Source organism: Chelonoidis abingdonii, chromosome 9, assembly GCF_003597395.2.
Source record: "Chelonoidis abingdonii isolate Lonesome George chromosome 9, CheloAbing_2.0, whole genome shotgun sequence".
Lineage (NCBI taxonomy): Eukaryota > Metazoa > Chordata > Testudines > Testudinidae > Chelonoidis > Chelonoidis abingdonii.
The window spans coordinates 36,423,840-36,444,028 of NC_133777.1; the positions used below are offsets into that span (position 1 = coordinate 36,423,840).

Genomic DNA, 20,189 nt, shown 5'->3' on the forward strand with positions numbered 1-20,189 from the left:
GAGGGGCTTGGGCTTGGCCAGCTGGCCCCCAGGAGACTGAGGGCCTTTGCAGAGGATGTAGGTGATAATGCAAAGGACTCACTGAAAGGACTAAGATAGTAAATGGCGAAGGAAGAGGAAACATGCTTTAGATCACAGGCTATTGGTAAAGTAGAATGAATGGCAGGGGACTGTGTATTGGGAACTGGAACAGAGAGATGTTAGTGTGAGGGCTGGAACAGAAGCAAGCAGACTTTAAGCTATAGGACTCTTAATCCTGCTTAATCAATAGCTTTATCCTGGCTAGCGGGGTTTTGTAGAACACTCAGCCTGCTCCTGTTTTATTCAGCTTCCCTTTTATTTACTGTGGTTCTATCTCCATTCTCTAGCTCCTGTGTCAAATAAACAGACTGTGATTTATCCTCATTGCAATCGGTGAACGTTGTTGAGGACAATCAATGGCAGGGTGTTCCTGAGAGAAGGGAAACAGAGCCCAGGTGAGTGGGGCTGGAAGTACTTCCCTGAGCTCTTGGTTAAAGACAGCTGAGGATAGCAATTGATCATACTCCTCTTGGTCTAGTTCTCATTGCTTCAATGGGAGCAGGAATGCATCGTAACCCTTACCCCAAGTGACTAAAATGGCCCTATGGGAATCTTCAGACATTCAGAGTAATTAAGAGAGGGCCTCAAATGATTAATTTTGCTGCAGTATAAGGCTGATTCCTCCCTATTCTTGCCATAGCCCATCTCCCCTGCCTGCAGCTGACCTTCGACCCAGACAGGAAAGCAGCAGGCCCTTCCACAAGGGACAAGCTGGTGATTAGCAAAAACAGAGTCTTCTCCCAGTTTCCTTTGGGAAGAATAAGATGGGTCCCACGTACCCGTTCAAATGGCTCCTGGGGAATAGACAGAATAACAAGCACAGAGAAAGTTCTACTCTTTGCATGTGCTCTGCCTCCAAAGTGTTCTTCAGATGGAGGAATGCTCTGTAATTTTCTTTGTGCTGCACAGACAAGTTCCCTTTCAAATCATACCCCTCGAAACCACAGCTCTGGTGTTGATTGATTATTTCTCTGATCACCCCCTACTTCAACTTAGTGATGCAAATACCACACTCTGGGGCTTGACATTTTAATAACAAATGGTTACAAGGTTGTTCTACCAGTGGAGTCCTGAGGGCGTGCACCTGTGCTGATACCCGTGATGAGATTTGCATTTGGGCTGGTCAGGAGAACAGAAAATCCTGGCTAGGAATCCTGGGTTTCAATGCGGTAGAAGCTGTCAGATGTTAAGGAGTCAAAAAGGCAACAGAGGAGCTCTTCAGCCTGGGGAGAAAAGAAAGCGGGGTGAGGGCAGGCCAGCTTTTACTGTCCGTGTACTGGGTAATAAGTGTATCTGGGGCTGAATCCATCCTGATGCAGAGGTGTGGATTAGCCCAGCAGAAGGGAAACACCCTCTAGTTATTATTCTGACACGGACACTTTCAGGGCTCATGTTTTCAATGAAAGAGAAACAGAAATGACACGTACAAGATGCTGAATGGGAAATCATCTAAATACATCCCCTAGGCTCCTCCTCCTCCCACCCCTTCCTTCCAACCCCAACCTGGCTCTCCTGGTCTGGCTGGCTGCCGTGTGGGTTTGTTCCTGATGCTTCCCAAAGGAATGGAGAGGGACAAGTTGGGGGCAAACAATGCAGTCAGGTCACCTGTATGGGGAGTACAGAGGGAGCGCTGTCTCATGGACTCCCATCCAAGTCAGTGAGGGCATGATGGGGCCTGAAGAAGAGCTAGGAGTCAGAAGGTGACATTCTGGGCTGTGCCTTTCAGAGGGGCGTCACAGAGCTCATGCCCCAGGGGCCGGTGGGGGCAGCTAAACTGGTTTCAAGACACCTTAGTGCTTTCCCCATCCTGGGCTCCCCTACAGCCCCCAGAGTTACAGAAAGACCTCAGGGTTTGTCTACATCAGGGTTGGCAGCCTTTCAGAAGTGGTGTGCTGAGTCTTCATTTATTCACTCTAATTTAAGGTTTTGCGTGCCAGTAATACATTTTAACGTTTTTAGAAGGTCTCTTTCTATAAGTCTACAATATATAACTAAACTATTGTTGTATGTAAATTAAATACGGTTTTTAAAATATTTAAGAAGCTTAATTTAAAATTCAATTAAAATGCAAAGCCAGGACCCAGGCAGCGTGAGTACCACTGAAAATCAGCTCGCGTGCTGCCTTTGTCATGCGTGCCATAGGTTGCCTACCCCAGTCTACATTATGGCAGTCTCTTGGGGCTGCCCCATGGACCACAGAGCTGCCCAGCATCCCTGCAGTGCTACGTGCTGAGGCTTCCCACAACATGCCCCCAACCCTGCCCTTGACATGTCCATATGCCAGGTATTGTGAGGAGGTCCTTGGAAGATAGCATTGTGGCTCTCTTCCCTAGGGCCTGCACTAGGGAAATCCTTCTCCTGGAAGATATGGGGTTTTTAGAGCCCCTTTACAGCAGTCTGACCCTTTCACCTGGCACAAAGAGACTTGAGTGGGTGTGAGGATCTCCCCAGAGTGCTTTGGAAACTGTCCCCCTTCCCCCCGCTGCTCTCACAACCCCAGTCTCTTTACTTGCTAGTATTTTTTCCCTTCTATTCCATGTCTGTTATAGAGTTTTTCTGATGCAGCTGAAGGGAGGGAAAGCTAGACAGCCATCTTGGCTGCCGGTTAGCAGCGGGAAAACTCCCAGGGGGATCGGGAGCCAGGCAGAGCTGGGGGATTAGAGCTGCCACTCAGAGAAAGCAGGTTTGCACATTCGCTGTAAGTTACTGACATCTGTACAGTGCCCAAGCAAAGCTTTGCACTCTGCCTGCCTAACAGCGGTTAGATCAGGGGGCAACGGGGCTCCTGCCTGGCATACAGCTAGTAGGAAATAAATGTCCGTGGTTATGCAAATCAGATGGCCAAAATCAATCACAGTGCACAGAAGTGCATAACCAGGGCCAAAGCAACAAAGAACGTGGCCCCCTCTGAACATATGTCCGGGGCCCCTTACCGAAAAAGTCAACGGCATATTTCGATGACTTTGCCGCGTCTGAGATCACAAGATTCCAAGTGTGAGCTCCACATGGTACATACAAGGCATGGTCATTTATTTCTAGCATGCGGGCTTGAACTCCTTTATTCTTTCCTCTCATATTTGCGCCGTTATCATAAGCTTGGCCTCTCATGTCAGCAATGTCTATTCCTAAGTTGTTTGCCTTTTCAAGAAACGCTTCCAATAAGCCCTCGCCAGTTGTATCATGAACATTAAGAAAACCAACAAACGCTTCACGAATATTGACACCATCTTCACCGTTGCATTCATTTTTTTTGCCACTTTTAGGGGCCCCCTTCCTTGCGGGACCCCTTCCGGTCGGAGGGTACGGAGGGTGCTCGCTACGCCTCTGTGCATAACCAAGGTTTAGGTCATCCCAGCCGGACAATTCAATTTCAGTGTGATATATACATACACGTAACCATGTGCTTTGTTAAATAGAAAAGGCAGCAGAATCCTGTAGGGAAATAGCAGGAAGCTGGGCATGTTCTCCCCACACGTCTGAGTGAGTCTCATAAAACAACGCAGCCACCATGCTCTTTTTGGAGCAGTGCAGTACAGCTGCCTGGTCTTGGTATACAATCTTAAAGGGTAACCTAATGATTCATAGTTAGGATATCTCCATAGATAGGATATCTCCATTAATCATAATCATAGTGCCTTACACAGAAGGCCCATCCATGACACTAGAGAGAATTCTTTCCCAGGTGTCTGGCTGGTGGTTCTTGCTTGCATGCTCAAGGTCTAACTGATCGCCTTAGGTGGGGTTTGGAATGACATCGCCAGATCAGACTGGCAGAGACCCTGGGGTTTTTTCGCCTTCCCCTGCAGCGTGGGCCGTTGGTCACTTGCTGGTTTGAACTAGAGTAAATAGTGGATTCTCTGTAACTTGAAGTCCTGAGGACTTCAGTAACTCAGCCAAAGGTTATGGGCATATTACAAGAGTGGGTGGGCAAGGTTCTGTGGCCTGCAGTATGTGGGAGGACAGACTAGATGATCATGATGGTCCCTTCTGGCAGTGGTGGGTTTACAATGGCGCCAGTGGTGCCATGGACCAGGGTCCACGCTCAGAAGGGGCCTGGCGTGCTTTGCTTGTACTGCACCCTGGCAGCCTGCTGGCCCCCACACCCATCACTTGCTTCTCTCTTTCCCCTGGCCGGACCCCAGTGCACCTCCAGCTCTGGACAGTCTCTGCTTCCCACCACCTGTGGGGCCCTGCCTGTCTCCCTGGAGCTGAGCCACATGGGATTGGTGCAGAAGCCTGGCCAATCTCAGCCAATTGGGGGTGGAGGCAGTGGGGGGGGGTTTGGCTAGGCCCTTCCAGCAAGTGGGTCCTGAGGGGCTGGAGTGATTCCCTGCCCTGGGACTAGCCCTGGCTGCGCTGCCAGCTCAGCCCGGCAGACACAGTCACCTCCCAGCAGGGCTGGTGAGTGCGGCCGGAAGGCAGGGTGTGGGGGAGTGGGTTTCTGGGAGGTCTGGGGGAGGTCCTGGGCTGTGAGGGGGCAGGGAAGATCTGTGTGTGTTGGGGCACTAGGGAGTGGGAGTTCTGTGTGGGGTGCTGGGCAGTTGTGGTGGGGCTGTGGGCAGGGGGGCGCTGGACAAGGGTAGTGTTGTGCAGGATGCTGTGCATATGTGGAGGGGAACTGGTGTGTGTGTGTGTGCGCTGGGCACAGTGGGTCTGGGGGAGGCTCTGGCCATAGAAATTCAGGTGGGGGAGTGTTGCAAAGGTGCTGACTTTCTGATTTCCCCACGGTGCTTGACTCTTCTCTGCCCCACGCCCTGCCCCCATTCCACCATTTCCCTGAAGGTTCCACCCCACCCCACCTCTTCCAGCCCCCGCTCCACCTCTGTGCCACCTCTTCCTGCTCCATTCCAGCCGTCCCCTGAGCACCCCCCGACCTTTGCTCCGCTTCTTCCTGCCCCTGCTCCTCTCCCTCCCCCGCCAGCGCCTCCTGCCCACTGCTGAACAGCTCATCAGTGGCAGGTGGGATGCGCTGGGGGGAGAGGGAGGTGCTGATTGGTGGGGCTGACTGTGGGTGCTCAGCACACACTATTTTTTTTCTGGGGCTGCTCTGTGGGGTGTCAGTGCTTATGGGGTGTTGGGCATGGGGGCTGCATGGTACGGGCCCACCCCCGAGGGGAAGGGGCATGCTGGCAGCATGTAAATAGAGCCCTCGCACTGGGCAGAGCTGGGCCACCCCTGCCATGCCATGCTCCATTGCCCCTGGCTGGTCCTTTGCTTTAGGCACTGGCCTCCCTGCACCATGCTCCATTGCCTCCATAGGGGCCCACAAATATGTTTGACACCGGGCCCACAAAAGGTGAATCCAGCCCTGCCTCCTGGCCTTTAAGTCTATGAGACATGAGCTAAACAGGCAATCCCTTTTCAGTACTGTGCATGGCTTAGCACCACTATCAAAGGCTGCAGCTCTGCTCACGTGATCTGCTGCAAATCTTAGCTCCTCTTATTTAGCCCTCTGCCTGACATTATATTGTTTCTCATTAGCTCTGGCCTGGGAGGCCTGGTTGGCACTTGTAAATTCATTAGCAAGGGACTAGAGAGTCAAACATGGTTCCCAGGGACATCCTTTGAGGCAGTTTACACTAATTTTTTCTAGGAGTTTGCTCCTTGGGTTTTGCTCGGTCATTTCTTAGGGCAAAGCTGAAGGCCTCATCGGTAAATTCCAGCAGGCCTGCTCGGTCATTTCTAAAGCTACCTGAGTAAAAGACCCTTGACAATGGGAGACGGTATTTCCCACTGTGCACCCTTATCTGTCATGAAGGGGGCACTGTTTTCTGCATTGATTGCAAAATGCTGCATTTGCTCTTCTCAGGCAAAGCTGAAGGCCTCATCGGTAAATTCCAGTGGGCCTGCTTCTGCTCCCACTGGAATCAATGGGAGTTTTGTCCTTGCCTTCAGTGGAAATTAGATTGGGCCCAATATGCTGAATGGTGGAGAGGCTGGGTTGGGCACATGTATAGCAATGGAACTTGTCCCGGCACAGAAAGCATCCCAAGCCTCTTCATCATGGGCTAAGCGCCCATTTATTGGCACAAGACAGAAGAGATTTTATGTCACAGTGACAACCAACATCATTTCCCAAGCAAATCAGAGGCCATCCCAAAAACCAGTGGGCAGCCCAGAACTGTTGTCCTGGCACATTACATGGGAACAGTCAAGCACTATTGGCAGCAGCAGGTATTATGGTGTCAAACACTCGTGGCTGGCTTCTAACGATGGGCTACCTAAGGGCTGGAGTTTGGAGACCTTCCCAGGCTTTGTAGCACACTCTCAGTGCAGCATCAAGGGACCTGCACTGCCTGTCAGGGGCAACACGGAGTACCTGGTGCTGGACACTACAGCTTTACACTGCTGACTGTGGAAGCTCCCACCTTGGCAAGAACACAGACCCAGGGGCACCATCCTTGCTATATCTTCTGAGGCTTAACCCTTAGGCTGCTGGTGCTGAATGTTGATTTTGGGGAAAATCTGCCATATGTTGTCAGCTCCAATGAGAGCTATGCCATGTGCCAACACATCTGACACTCTCCCTTGCTTTTCCAGATGGGCTGATTTGCTGGCTATCATTTCTCATGAGGTCCCAGCTCTCTATACCCCTAAACCTCCTTGTTCAGCCAGCACTCTGCATCCAAAGCTCTTGTCTAGTTTGGAGCTGCTTGACACAATCTCTCCCTGTTTGCAATGTGCTGTTGAGAAAACAGTGAGTCAGCCCATCATTTAAAGGGTTAATGAGCTCTATTAGTCCCTTCCCTTTCCCCACCTGTATCAGAGCGAGGGCTTCTAGAATTTTAATGCCGAGTCGACAATTTTCTATCAAAACTATTTTTTGATGGAAAATTAAGGCTTTCAACCAAATGAAACTTTCACAAAAAGTATTCAATTTATGTACAAAAATGTGCTGTTTTGCCAAAAGGACAAAATATTTCTATTCCAAATGGCAGTGTGGTGCCTCATGGAAACTGTAGTTTGGGAGCCTTATGCTCCCATTCTCTTCCATGGGCTGAGATCTCTGGCCAGACTACATCTCCCTTGATGCACCACTGCCAGGGACTCTCATGATGCACCTCTTCTTCACCTCATCAAGAGAGAGTTTAATTTTTGTTCAAATTTTCCACCAAAAATAAAAGCTGTTTTCTGACCTGCTCTACTTAATCTACAGCCAGCAGAACAAAATGGAAAGAAAAATGGCTATTTATGTGGACCAGGGCCTCCTCCACTTGCCTGTTTCTCCGTTTGGGGATACAGAAGATGCTGCATGCAGTCCAGCACAGCCTGCTTCTGCCAGCGGCCACTGGGGAGAGAGGAAAAACAACAAGGGAGAAGCAAGTGTTACTCTGCTGTCTAAACTCTCAGAGCCTGCAATTGACCTAGCTGAGGGGAGGGGTATGTTCTTTGCCAGCAGCTCAGGCCATGTGCATCTGTTGCTGAAGTTTTTTACACAGATAAATCCAGGGTTTTACAAAACTTTGTATAAATGGATTGGGGCTCTTAAAATATAATCCCTCAGACAAACAGTAATGTCCAGTGATGTAACAGAGTCTCTGGGGCAGTGGGGTATTTATCTCTGGTGGAAAGCAAAGATCTCACACAGGGAAATTCTAAAGGTCTTAGTTTTAGCTTTTTCCCAAATACCCAGGCCTTCTGGAGCCACTCTCAGAACCAAGAGGGCTCCACTAGTCTTCGCTCTTCCCACCCTCAAGCCCATCAAAGCCCGAATCAGCCAGAGGACAAGGACTAGAGGTGCTGGGTAAGAGTTTCCAAAGCACCTTGATTTAGGAGACTGTGTCCCAATGGAAATCAGTGAGGCTCCCTAAGTCACTTAGCTGATTCCCAGCTCCCACAACTAGGTACTGAGCTTGGGTGACAACCTCAGACCCCCTTCATAGTTGGCAAATGTCTCACCAATGTATTTTGAAAGATCTGATCATTTTCCAGCATTCTTGTGAGCAGTATTCTGATGGTGTTATCCAAGTGGATGCTGCACACAGGGCAGCTCTAGGTATTTTGCCGCCCCAAGCATGGCAGTCAGGCAGCTTTCAGCGGCTTGCCTGCGGGAGGTCCACTGGTTCTGCACCTTTGGTGTACTCACTGCAGAATTGCCGCTGAAACTGCAGGACTGGCGGACCTCCCGCAGGCATGCCGCTGAAGACAGCCTGACTGCCGCTCTCACGGCAACTGGCAGGCTGCCCCCGCAGCTTGCCACTCCAGGCACACTCTCTGTGCGCTAGTGCCTGGAGCCGCCCCTGGATGCACAGCAGTGAGTTGGCCTGTTGTGCTGCATGATGACCCTCATGCATGGGCTCTGCCAAGTTCTTGGCACTGCAGAGCCATCAGAAGAAGCCAGGTATATGTAACTGCATATCACGTTGCAAAATATCAGCTTACAGTGTTGAGAAATTCTGCCTCCTGGCTCCAATGGGTTAATTGGTCTGATGATAATTATGTTCCACTAATCAGTCCCCGTGGGGCGTTCTGTTTGTTTTAGCACATTTATTCCTCTACCAGGCATTTGTGGTGATTTATTGAACAGGTTGATTTTTTATTTCGCTCTCTGGTGTTTGTTTGAAATCAGTTTTCCGTGGTAAATGCAGAATCTACACAGATTTTCTCCTAGGAAGTTTATTGATTCAGCAGGTTTATTCTCTAAGCGAGACTTTATTTTGGAGAACTCCCTGTGTCTTTGCAAAATAAAATCTCAAAGCCACCCTTACTGCATCCTTGAAAGACCCCATCACCTGGGTGGGATATTTAGGATATGTGACTTCAGAAATTAAAAGTTCTCTAACATGCTGACGCATACAACCCTACCCCCCCCCCCCATATAAATAATGACAAATGCATGGCTTTTGCAAGGTACCTACCCTTAGGAGAGGCTAAACTGGAAATGAATTACAGAGAAGACACCCCAGCCCCATGATCATCTCAAGAGCTCTCTGGCATGTGGCTGATGTGGTATTGTCCTTGCTTACCAGTCCAGCAGGGAGTCAAAGCAAATAACAGCATTGTCTCGCTGTGCTGCTACCACCAGACATGCCCCGTCCAACAGGGAATGCTGCAAGGGAGAGAAGAACACCAGGCGGGTACTGAGCCCCACTTAAGTAACTTTGCAATTGGCTGCTGACAGCACAAGGAACAGCTTGCACGCTGTGTGGGGGATGAAAGAGATGGGGCAGCACGCTCTTTGGAATGCCTGCTCCACCAGAGTTCAGTTGTTATTCATTCTCCTTGGGCTTTACATTTTTCCTGGTCATTTCCCTCTGGGCGAGGGGAAAACTGAGGTATGGAAAAGAAAGTGTGGCCTCAGGTGAGTTACTCAGACTGCAGTAGCAGGGGGAGAGTGACTGCTGTAATGACTCCCTTTGGCTCAGCACGATCAGACCTGTATGGAAATACACTAGCCCTGTCTAATTCTGTTTGAAAACATTCCTCTCTGATTGGGGAAAACGATTTCTGGGCTACACTTACTGGTGCTGCTTGGCTTCCATCATACTACCCCCCTTTTGTCCTTCCTATAATAGCTGCAGATCTTGCCTGGCACATGAGAGACTGGTATCCTTGGGATAACCAAAGGGGAATTGCTCTTCTATACAGACATACTTTAAAGGGATAGTGTCAGTTTAAAAATCACACTTTGAAAAATCTTACCTGCTCTTGCTACAGTAATAACTAAAACCTCTTAAGATTAAAGGTCAGAGGCAAAAATATCTGTCTGTGTTTTCTCAGTTGGGTGACCGTGTGCATTTGACAGTCCTTTGTTTATAGCCACTTCCAGGAAAATCATTTCCCCCCACGGTTTGCTTTGTACATCTGACAGCACTTTCTTGTATAGTCATTTCTCTGCTTCACCCTAGCCAGCTCCCTCTATGGGTGTGTCTTTCATGCAGCAGCCAGGGACAGGGTCAGGTCCTCAGCTAGCATAAATGGGCATAGCTCCATGGACTTCAACAGTAAGCCTCACATGCTTAAGTTAAGCACGTGCTTAAGTGCTTTATTAGAGGAGGGCTCGAGTTCTCAGCCCTTTGCAGTATCGAGCTCCAAATAGCTGTGTGTGAACACACTGGACTATCCTGGAGATTACTGCTGGGTGCCTCAGCACCATAAAGCTCACAGTAAAACCTATGAAACAGTTAAATATGATTAGATTGGCTATGCGAAAACTAGGCAGTGGGGGATAAAATCCCCTCCCAATAAGTCAAGAGTTAATCACTAAGAAGAGAGAGGGATTAGTTAGCATAGCAAAAAGGGGATAGGGATTAATGGGGTGAAATTAACAACAGGGAAATAGAGGCTGTATATATCAGGGAAAACGTCCTCCCTGAACCTGTGGCATAGATTCCCAAGAGAAATTGGGGATGCCCCTGTATTTATAACTAGCCTGGAATCAAGACTAGCAAGTGTAATAAAGAACTATTATGCATTGACAGGGGGATGTCCTGCCATCTCAGGAGTAACAACTAAATGAAACTAAGAACTGTATGGACTAGGAAATGGCTCTTCCTGTTTGGGGGGGCAGAGGGAAGAGTAGCTCCATTGGTCCATACCATTGTCGAAACGTTGCACCCCTCAGTGCTCAGAGTCTCAGAGATGAGGCGAGCCTGTGATTTGTCCAGCACAGTGAGCCGTACCCCTGTCACTGTGAAATCTCTGCCAACCAGCTGGTCTAGCAGGCCAAGGTAAGGCGGGTGCTCTGAACCCTGAAGGATTATCCCGGGAAGTATCAGGCAAGTGGTTTGGCAGAGTGTATCAAGCAATGGCAGGTCTGATGGGAAAAGATCAAAACACAACAGATGGTTGTTTAATATTTTTTGTTAAAAAAAAAACCCCTCTAAACACCCTCTCCTCCCCCAAACAAAATAAATAACACAAGGATCAGAGATTCATGAGATGTTATGTTGTTTAGTTGCTTGCAGATGTGATTGCTCATCCCAAGCTGCTGAACTGGTGTGTCTGTGTGGTATATAGATAGACAGTAATAATGACCCCATTTTCAGAGACATCAGACCAGGACAGCGCTTGATTTACTACATGAGATACTATTCCATTTAATTTCTTTCAGGCAAAGAAATCTGTTAATCTATCTGGTTTTATAATCCAAACATGTAATTCTGATCAGCAGCTGTAAAGTTTGGTGTATTTCATATTTTCCCTATGATAAATCTGTTTGTTTGTATAGGCAAAAGCTTTGTGGATTTGATGACTAGGAGCCAAAGGGACAGGTTTCTGTGTGTGCAATAGAGCCCTCTAGTGTCCAAGATGATCTATAAAGTACTCCTGTTCTTTTTGTGGATACTGAGGGTATATCTACACTACAGGATTATTCTGATTTTACATAAACCAGTTTTGTAAAACAGACTGTATAAAGTCGAGTGCATGCGGCCACACTAAGCACATTAATTCGGTGGTGTGTGCCCATGTACCGAGGCTAGGGTTGATTTCTGGAGTGTTGCACTGTGGGTAGCTATCCCGTAGCTATCCCATAGTTCCCACAGTCTCCCCCGCCCATTGGAATTCTGGGTTGAGGTCCCAATGCATGATGGTGCAAAAACAGTGTCGTGGATGATTCTGGATAAATGTCATCACTCATTCCTTCCTCCGTGAAAGCAATGGCAGACAGTCATTTCGCGCCCTTTTTCCCTGGATTGCCTTGGCAGACGCCATAGCATGGCAACCACGGAGCCCGTTTTGCCTTTTGTCACTGTCACCGTATGTGTACTGGATGCTGCTGACAGAGGCGGTACTGCAGCGCTACACAGCAGCATGCATTTGCCTTTGCAAGATAGTAGAGATGGTTATCAGTCGTTCTGTACCGTCTGCTGTGCCATTGTAAATTGGCGATGAGACGACGGTTATCAGTTATTCTGTACCGTCTGCTGCTGTCATGGGTGCTCCTGGCTGACCTTCGCTGAGGTCGGCTGGGGGCGCAAAGACAAAAATGGGAATGACTCCCGGGTCATTCCCTCCTTTATGTTGTATCTAAAAATAGAGTCAGTCCTGCCTAGAATATGGGGCAAGTGTACTAGAGAACCAGTGACCAGAGAGCACAGCCGCTCCGTGTCAGATCCCGCAGAAATGATGAGCTGCATGCCATTCTAGGGGTGCCCCTGCAAACAACCCCACCCGTTGCTTCCCTCCTCCCCCAACCTTCCTGGGCTACCGTTGCAGTGTCCCCCATTTGTGTGATGAAGTAATAAAGAATGCAGGAATAAGAAACACTGACTTTTTAGTGAGATAAAATGAGGGGAGGCAGCCTCCAGCTGCTATGATAGTCCAGGCAGGACATTAAACGGTGCGGGGGAGAGGAGCCAGCATCCCGCTGCTATGATAGTCCAGGCAGTACAGAATCTTTTCTTTAGACATGAAAGGGGGGGGCTGATGGAGCTCAGCCCCCAGTTGCTATGATGAGGACGGTTACCAGCCGTTCTGTACCATCTGCTACGGGAATGACGGAGTCATTCCTATTTTTACCCAGGCGCCCCCGCCGACCTCACCTGAGGCCAGCCAGGAGCACTCATGGGTGATGACGAGGATGGCTACCAGTCCTTTTACTGTACCGTCTGCCACCGGGAGGGGAGGGGAGAGGATGCTGCTGTTCAGTGCCGCAGCACCGTGTCTACCAGCAGCATGCAGTAGACATAGGGTGACATTGAAAAAAGTCAGAAATGATTTTTTCCCTTTTCTTTCACGGGGGGGGGGAGGGGGTAAATTGACGAGATATACCCTGAACCACCCGGACAATGTGTTTGACCCTACAGGCATTGGGAGCTCAGCCAAGAATGCAAATGCTTTTCGGAGACTGCGGGGACTGTGGGATAGCTGGAGTCCTCAGTACCCCCCTCCCCTCCCTCCATGAGCGTCCATTTGATTCTTTGGCTTTCCGTTACGCTTGTCACACAGCACTGTGCTGTGGACTCTGTATCATAGCCTGGAGATTTTTTTCAAATGCTTTGGCATTTCGTCTTCTGTAAACGGAGCTCTGATAGAACAGATTTGTCTCCCATACAGCGATCAGATCCAGTATCTCCCGTACGGTCCATGCTGGAGCTCTTTTTGGATTTGGGACTGCATCGCCACCCGTGCTGATCAGAGCTCCACGCTGGGCAAACAGGAAATGACAATTCAAAAGTTCGCGGGGCTTTTTCCTGTCTACCTGGCCAGTGCATCCGAGTTCAGATTGCTTTCCAGAGCGGTCACAATGGTGCACTGTGGGATACCGCCCGGAGGCCAAACCGTCGATTTGCGGCCACACTAACCCTAATCCGACATGGTAATACGATTTCAGCGCTACTCCTCTCGTCGGGGAGGAGTACAGAAACTTGTTTAAAGAGCCCTTTATATTGATATTAAGGGCCTCGTTGTGTGGACGGGTGCAGGGTTAAATCGGTTTAACGCTGCTAAATTCGGTTTAAACACGTAGTGTAGACCAGGCCAGACTAACATGGCTGCTGCTCTGAAACCTATAAAGTGGATAAGGCATCTGACTTACTAGAAGCACTTACTGTAAGTGCCTGATGGTTTAGTGGCCACATGTCCTTGCCTTCTCAAGACAGTCCCACTCTGGAGACTGTCTAGAAGCTGATGTATGGGTATACTGTGTCAGACCAGTATATTCCATTACTCTTCACTCTGCTGAGACACCCTCAAAGTAAAGGTGTGACATTTACAAAACAGCACCCAGGAGCTAGCAGGAGAGATTCCAGGATTTGCTGCCAAGATTAGGAAACAAAGTGCTGCATGCAGCTTGCAAAGTATCCCCTGTCTGCTCAGGGAGGTGTTTTACTTGCAATAACTCTCTTTTAAATCAAGAAACAGATAAACAGTCTGGGACCTGTGCTATAAACCTGGTCCTTTCCTACTGTGCAACTACTTGGGAAAAGGTTCTGCATGATGGGAAAGGGCTGGGAACTACTGTCAGGAAAGACCTGGACTGGAGAGATACTGATGGCCTCCTCTCACACAGCCTTGTCTGATACGCCTTCACAGTTCCCATTTGCCTGAGCTGAAATGTTACATGGAAAATAGTCATTGAACTATCCCCAGGTGGGAAGGTCAGCAAGCATCCAACAGACAGCGGTGCATGGGGCCATCAGTTCACCTAGCGTGCTCCCCCTTATGCACAGATTTACCAGTACCTTATTCTTGCAGTTCCTTGAGAACAATCTGGCACAAGCGGAAGTGACCTGTGGGAGTGAGTAAGGTTAAGGGCTAGGTCTAATCCTCCACACTAAGGGATAGTTAAAGCCCATGCCTCTGTGCAGCCTGTCCCTTACTTATTAATGTGCAAGGCAATAAAAGGGGCATGGATGAGAAGATGTGGCCTGAGTATGCTCATCATGCTAATGAGGCACATGGGCCCTGATCCAAAGCCCATTGAAGTTCATGGAAAAGGCCTGGCATTCAAGGGGTTAACAGGCCTGAACTACTTTTGAGTAGTTCTTTCCAGCTCTGAACTGTCTCTGCTTTGTGAAAGGACATGAATACTGACATTGGCTGCCACCAGATGGTTTGCTTTGCTGGTCAACTAATCAATAGCAGTTTAAGGCCTATAATGAGCGAGTTCTGCATTTCCTTACCTAGACTACGCTGCTGCTCAGAGCCCAGGAAATTGAGTTGCCTTCTTGTTTCATGTTTTACAATCCTGCGCCGCTTGCTGATTTCCGGTCTGACTATCGGGTCACATTTCATGTTACAAATCTGCAGGAGGGAAGGGGGAAAGACATGTCATGTGACTGGTCTCCCACAGTATTCTTGCCAGCAAGTTAAAAAAAGTACGGATTAGATGAATGGACTATAAGGTTGATAGAAAGCCGGCTAGATTGTTGGGCTCAACAGGTAGTGATGAATGGCTCAATGTCTATTTGGCAGCCAATATCAAGAGCAGTGCCCCAGGGGTCTGTCCTGGGGCTGGTTTTGTTCAACATCTTCACTAATGATCTGGATGATGAGATGGATTGCACCCTCAGCAAGTTTGTGGACAACACTAAGCTGGGGGAAGAGGTAGGGATAGGGTCCAGAGTGACCTAAACAAATTGGAGGATTGAGCCAAAAGAAATCTGATGAGTTTCAACAAGGACAAGTGCAAAGTCCTGCACTTAGGATGGAAGAATCCCACGCACTGCTGCAGGCTGGGGACTGTCTAAGCAGCAGTTCTGCAGAAAAGGCCCTGGGGATTACAGTGGATGAGAAGCTGGATATGAGTCAACAGTGTGTCCTTGCTGCCAAGAAGGCTAACGGCATAAAGGGCTGCATTAGTAGGAGCATTGCCAGCAGATCGAGGGAAGTGATTATTCCCCTCTATTTGGCACTTGTGAGCCCACATCTGGAGTATTGTGTCCAGTTATGGGCCCCGCACTACAGAAAGGATGTGGACAAATTAGAGAGAGTCCAGCGGAGGGCAACAAAAATGATCAGGGGGCTGGGGCACATGACTTATGAGGTGAGGCTGAGGGAACTGGGCTTGTTTAGTCTGCAGGAGAGAAGAGTGAGGGGGGATTTGATAGCTGCTTTCAACTATGTGAAGGGAGTTCCAAAGAGGATGGAGCTTGGCTGTTCTAGGTGGTGGCAGATGACAGATCAAGGAGCAATGGTCTCAAGTTGCAGTGGGGTAGGTCTAGGTTGGATATTAGGAAACATTATTTCACTAGGAGGGTGGTGAAGCACTGGAATGGGTTACCTACGGAGATGGTGGAATCCTCATCCTTAGAGGTTTTTAAGGCTCGGCTTGAAAAAGCCCTGGCTGGGATGATTAGTTGGGGTTGGCCCTACTTTGAGCAGGGGGTTTGACTAGATGACCTCCTGAGGTCTCTTCCAACTCTAATCTTCTGTGATTCTGTAATCAGGAGGGGTGAAGCTTTGTAAATAGTGACTCAGGCAAGCTGTGAAGTGTTTTGTCAGGATGTTGCATACACCTGTAATTGCCAGCCTAGGAAAGGCCCTGTCATGCAGTTAGGAGCTGAAGGAACGCTCTGCATGCATTACCCCTTCTTTGTGGTTAATTCAGGATAGCGCCATGTTGTTTTTTAAAAGATCCTACAGCTAAAGTCTCTGCCCAGGTCAGACTCTCTAATCTCTAAGGCTACGTCTACACTACAGGATAAATTCGAATTAGCTTAAACTGATTTTATAAAACAGATATTATAAAGTTGATTGTGCGTGTCCACACTAGGCACATTAATTCGGTGGTGTGCATCCATGGTCTGAGGCTAGCATCGATTTCTGGAGCAGTGCACTGTGGGTAGCTACTGTAAAACAATGAGGCCAATAATGTCGATTTCCGTCCACACTAACACTATTCCGATGTAGTAATATTGATTTTAGCATTACTCCTCTCGTTTTGTAGGAGTACAGAAATCGATTTAAAGAACCCTTTAAATCGATATAAAGAGCAGTGTAGTGTGGATGGGTGCAGCATTAAACCGATTTTAACAGCGTTAAATCGATTTAACAGCGTAGTGTAGACCAGGCCTAAGAATCAACCCACATATTCATGTCAAAGGCTCCTCTTCCTCTGGCATAAGTGCAGCATTTCTAGCTCCCCAACTCTTTGGATGAGAGGATCATAATGGAAAATAAAATCAGAATAGCTACCAGGAAAGTAAAGGCTTCTCATTTCATTTTAGCTACAGGCAGCCTAAGTAGTTTTTCACTGGTGGATTAAGTTCCTGTCAGCTTAAACCATTTAACCCTTGCAGTGCTGGTACATATGACAAGTACAGGGCCCCACTGTTTAAGATGGTGCCTTTATAGGAATAGCTTGCCTGGAGGTATGTTGTATGTCCTAGGGATTGGTGCCATCCTTTTGCAGCTACAAGCAAAGAAAGGGTCCATCTAACAAAGTAATTAAGCACTGGATTCACCCTTCCTCCCACTTGCCTTTTCCTGCCTCTTAACCTTATGACACTGGCTAATTCCCAGGTGTGCATCACCTACAGGACTGATCTGGGGTTTGTGTGGGGCCCCCAGGATGGGGATGAGGAGGGTTTGTGATCATTGAGAGAGAGGTCATGTTAGGACTTTCATGAGGAGCTAATCTGGACTTTCCTAACCAACCCACTCTCTTGATGTGACCTACCTGCCCCTGAGGCTGTGTCTGTGTGGCTCTTTCCGTCAGGCTGGGAAAGGGCACAGGCAGGAAGTGGGAAGAGCCAGCATGGAGGCATAATGGGGATTTGGGGACAGTGGGGAAGCAGCAGGAGGCGAGGGAAGGGGAGGGGTTGCTGATAAGTCTTTTTGTTCCCCATCACAGATTCATAGATTCCAAGGCCAGAAGGAACCAGTGTGATCATCTAGTCTGGCCTCCTTGTCTAGCCTATCCCTCAGTAGCAGACACTAGCAATGAGTTGTCTGCAATGTTTTCAGGACAGATGTGTTTGGGAGGAAGTGGTTTTTATGAAAGTGAAGGCCTAGCAGCTAGTGCCAGACATAATCCAGCCAATCGCTGTATAGGCTTCCACTGCACAAGTCTATCATTACGCCTCCTCCTGGCCAGCAGCCCTTTGTGATCCTCTACTTCTCAGCCCAAGCCCCCTCACAGCTTGCCAGCACACCTCACTCCTGACCTGCAGCCCCCTGGCTATTGCAGCCCTAAGATCTCACACAGCTGTGCCCGTGCACCTCAGTTTGGGCACCAGCCCGCAGTGTTATTCCAGTGCAGGGCTTCCCACGGAGCTATTTCAGAGGCTGAAACTCTTCTGAGCAGAGACTGCAGATGATTGCAGACCACATGGTGGATCTGGATAAATGCTCACGCCGGACAGAACCAGAGTACAGATTTTAATTTATTTCCTAAATCCCTTGGCTCTTGAGGTGGATGGTTAGTGCAACAATTCATTGTAAAACCTAACCCTTTGCTGCCTTGCGTTCCCATCTCCAAGCACTCCCCAAATAGGAAGTGTTCAAGCTAATCTCAGGGTAGGAGAGTCTCTGTCTGGGCATGGAGCTCTTGCTCTTCTATATTCCCCGAGGTACTTCTATGTCTTTCTTGAAGGTTTACTGTCCCTCATTTCCCACTGCTTTATGTCCTTCACCCTTGAGGCCTTACATCATAGCTAACATCTTCCCAGCCAGGGAGGACTGGACAGGACTCCTTTTACAGCCCATCAGTTACACTCTTTAGTTGGCAGGCAAGGTTGCTCGAGTGGCATGGTTCACTCCTTTCCCTTGGGCCTGAATATAGCCTCTGGCCAGGAGCTGGCAAGGATTTCTGAGGCACCTACAATCTTTGTATATATGAGCAAACTAAGTGCATTGCCTCTGCAACAGTCCCAGCTCCTCCCAATCTCACCAGCAAGAGGCTGGGACCAGAAAGATAGTTCACACAGGTGTTTTTATTCTGAATATTCCATAGATGGAAAGGGAAGAAGACTCTCTCATGTCATGTACTGCATGAAATTTGAAGAATCAGGGTTTCACCTGACCTTCAGTTGCTCCTTTCCCAGTGTAAGCCTGTTTCTCCACCCATGTATTCAACACTGAATCTACTATGAAATGGAATGGGATGGGGACGACTGGGTTCCTGTTCTAGGATGAGGCTCCTTATCCCCCAGCTGTTATATATTCTAACAGGGGTCCTCCAGCATAGCATTTCTTGCAAGACAACCCCCAGAGAAGTCTTTCTTATCAAGTATATTTTTACCAAGTATTTTTCTTCCCATCTGTTTTGCAAATGGGATTCTCTTGAAATTCATGTGGCTCAGGGAAAGCCCTTGGAAAAATCCTTCTTCCACATCATTCCCTGCAGCTTTCTGTGGCTCTGTGCAATTGTATGGTGCTGGGGCAGGAGGACTGGGAGAATGCCAGACCAGTTCGATTAGGTTCCTCAGTACTGTGCCTCAAGAAAAGCCCTGGGGTATGATTTTTCAGAAGTGCTGTACACCTCCATGTCTAACTCATGTTGATGGGAGCTGCAGATGCTCAATGGCTTGGCAAATCAGACTCTTGTTTTCTACCCCCTGAATGTCAAGAGAGGCTAGATTGCTTCTGTCTGTAACTCTCGTTGTCAGTGATCCACTTCAGAAACACCCCTGTCGATGCAGTTGGGGAATCCTGGTTCTAAAGCTTCAGGCCAAATCACACTTGGAGTTGCAGCTAGCAAGAGATGTTAAGAATAACAGGAAGGGTTTCTTCAGGTATGTTAGCAACAGGAAGAAAGTCAAGGAAAGTGTGGGCCCCTTTACTGAATGAGGGAGGCAACCTAGTGACAGAGGATGTGAAAAAAGCTAATGTACTCAATGCTTTTTTTGCCTCTGTCTTCACGAACAAGGTCAGCTCCCAGACTACTGCACTGGGCAGTACAGCATGGGGAGAAGGTGACCAGCCCTCTGTGGAGAATGAAGTGGTTCAGGGCTATTAAGAAAAGCTGGACAAGCACAAGCCCTTGGGGCTGGATGCGCTGCATCCGAGGGTGCTAAAGGAGTTGGCGGATATGATTGCAGAACCATTGCCCTTTATTTTTGAAAACTCATGGTGATCAGGGGAGGTCCTGGATGACTGGAAAAAGGTCCCGGATGACTGAAAAAAGGGAAGAAGGAGGATCTGGGGAACTACAGGCCAGTCAACCTCACCTCAGTCTCTGGAAAAATCATGGAGCATGGCCTCAAGGAATCAATTCTGAAGTACTAAGAGAAGAGGAAAGTGATCAGGAACAGTCAGCATGGATTCACCAAGGGCAAGTCATGCCTGACTAACCTAATTGCCATCTATGATGAGATAACTGGCTCTGTGGATGAGGGGAAAGCAGTGGACATGTTATTCCTTGACTTTAGCAAAGCTTTTGATATGGTCTCCCACAGTGTTCTTACCAGCAAGTTAAAGAAATATGGGCTGGATGAACGGACTATAAGATGGATAGAAAGCTGACTAGATCGTCGGGCTCAACAGGTAGTGATCAATGGCTCCATGTCTAGATGGCAGCCGGTATCAAGCAGAGTGTCCCAGGGGTCGGTCCTGGGGCAGGTTTTGTTCAATATCTTTATAAATCGATCTGGAGGATGGCGTGGACTGCACTCTCAGGAGTTTGCAGATGACACTAAACTGGGTAGGAGGGTATGATACGCTGGAGGTAGGATAGGATAACAGAGGGACCTAGACATAATAGACGGAATTGGCAAAGAACC

At 48.5% G+C, this 20,189-nt stretch overlaps 1 protein-coding gene across 1 annotated transcript in view; it reads right to left on the reverse strand.

Moving 5' to 3' along the window:
• Nucleotides 1-511: 511 nt before the first annotated feature.
• The window catches only part of DNAAF8 (dynein axonemal assembly factor 8), a 153,518-nt gene continuing 133,840 nt past the window's right edge, over nt 512-20,189 (reverse strand). The window contains 5 exon segments of the mRNA XM_075069372.1: nt 512-1,304; nt 7,300-7,369; nt 9,048-9,130; nt 10,620-10,837; nt 14,649-14,769. Of these exon segments, the coding sequence (XP_074925473.1) occupies nt 1,227-1,304; nt 7,300-7,369; nt 9,048-9,130; nt 10,620-10,837; nt 14,649-14,769 (570 nt within the window). The 3' untranslated portion in view covers nt 512-1,226.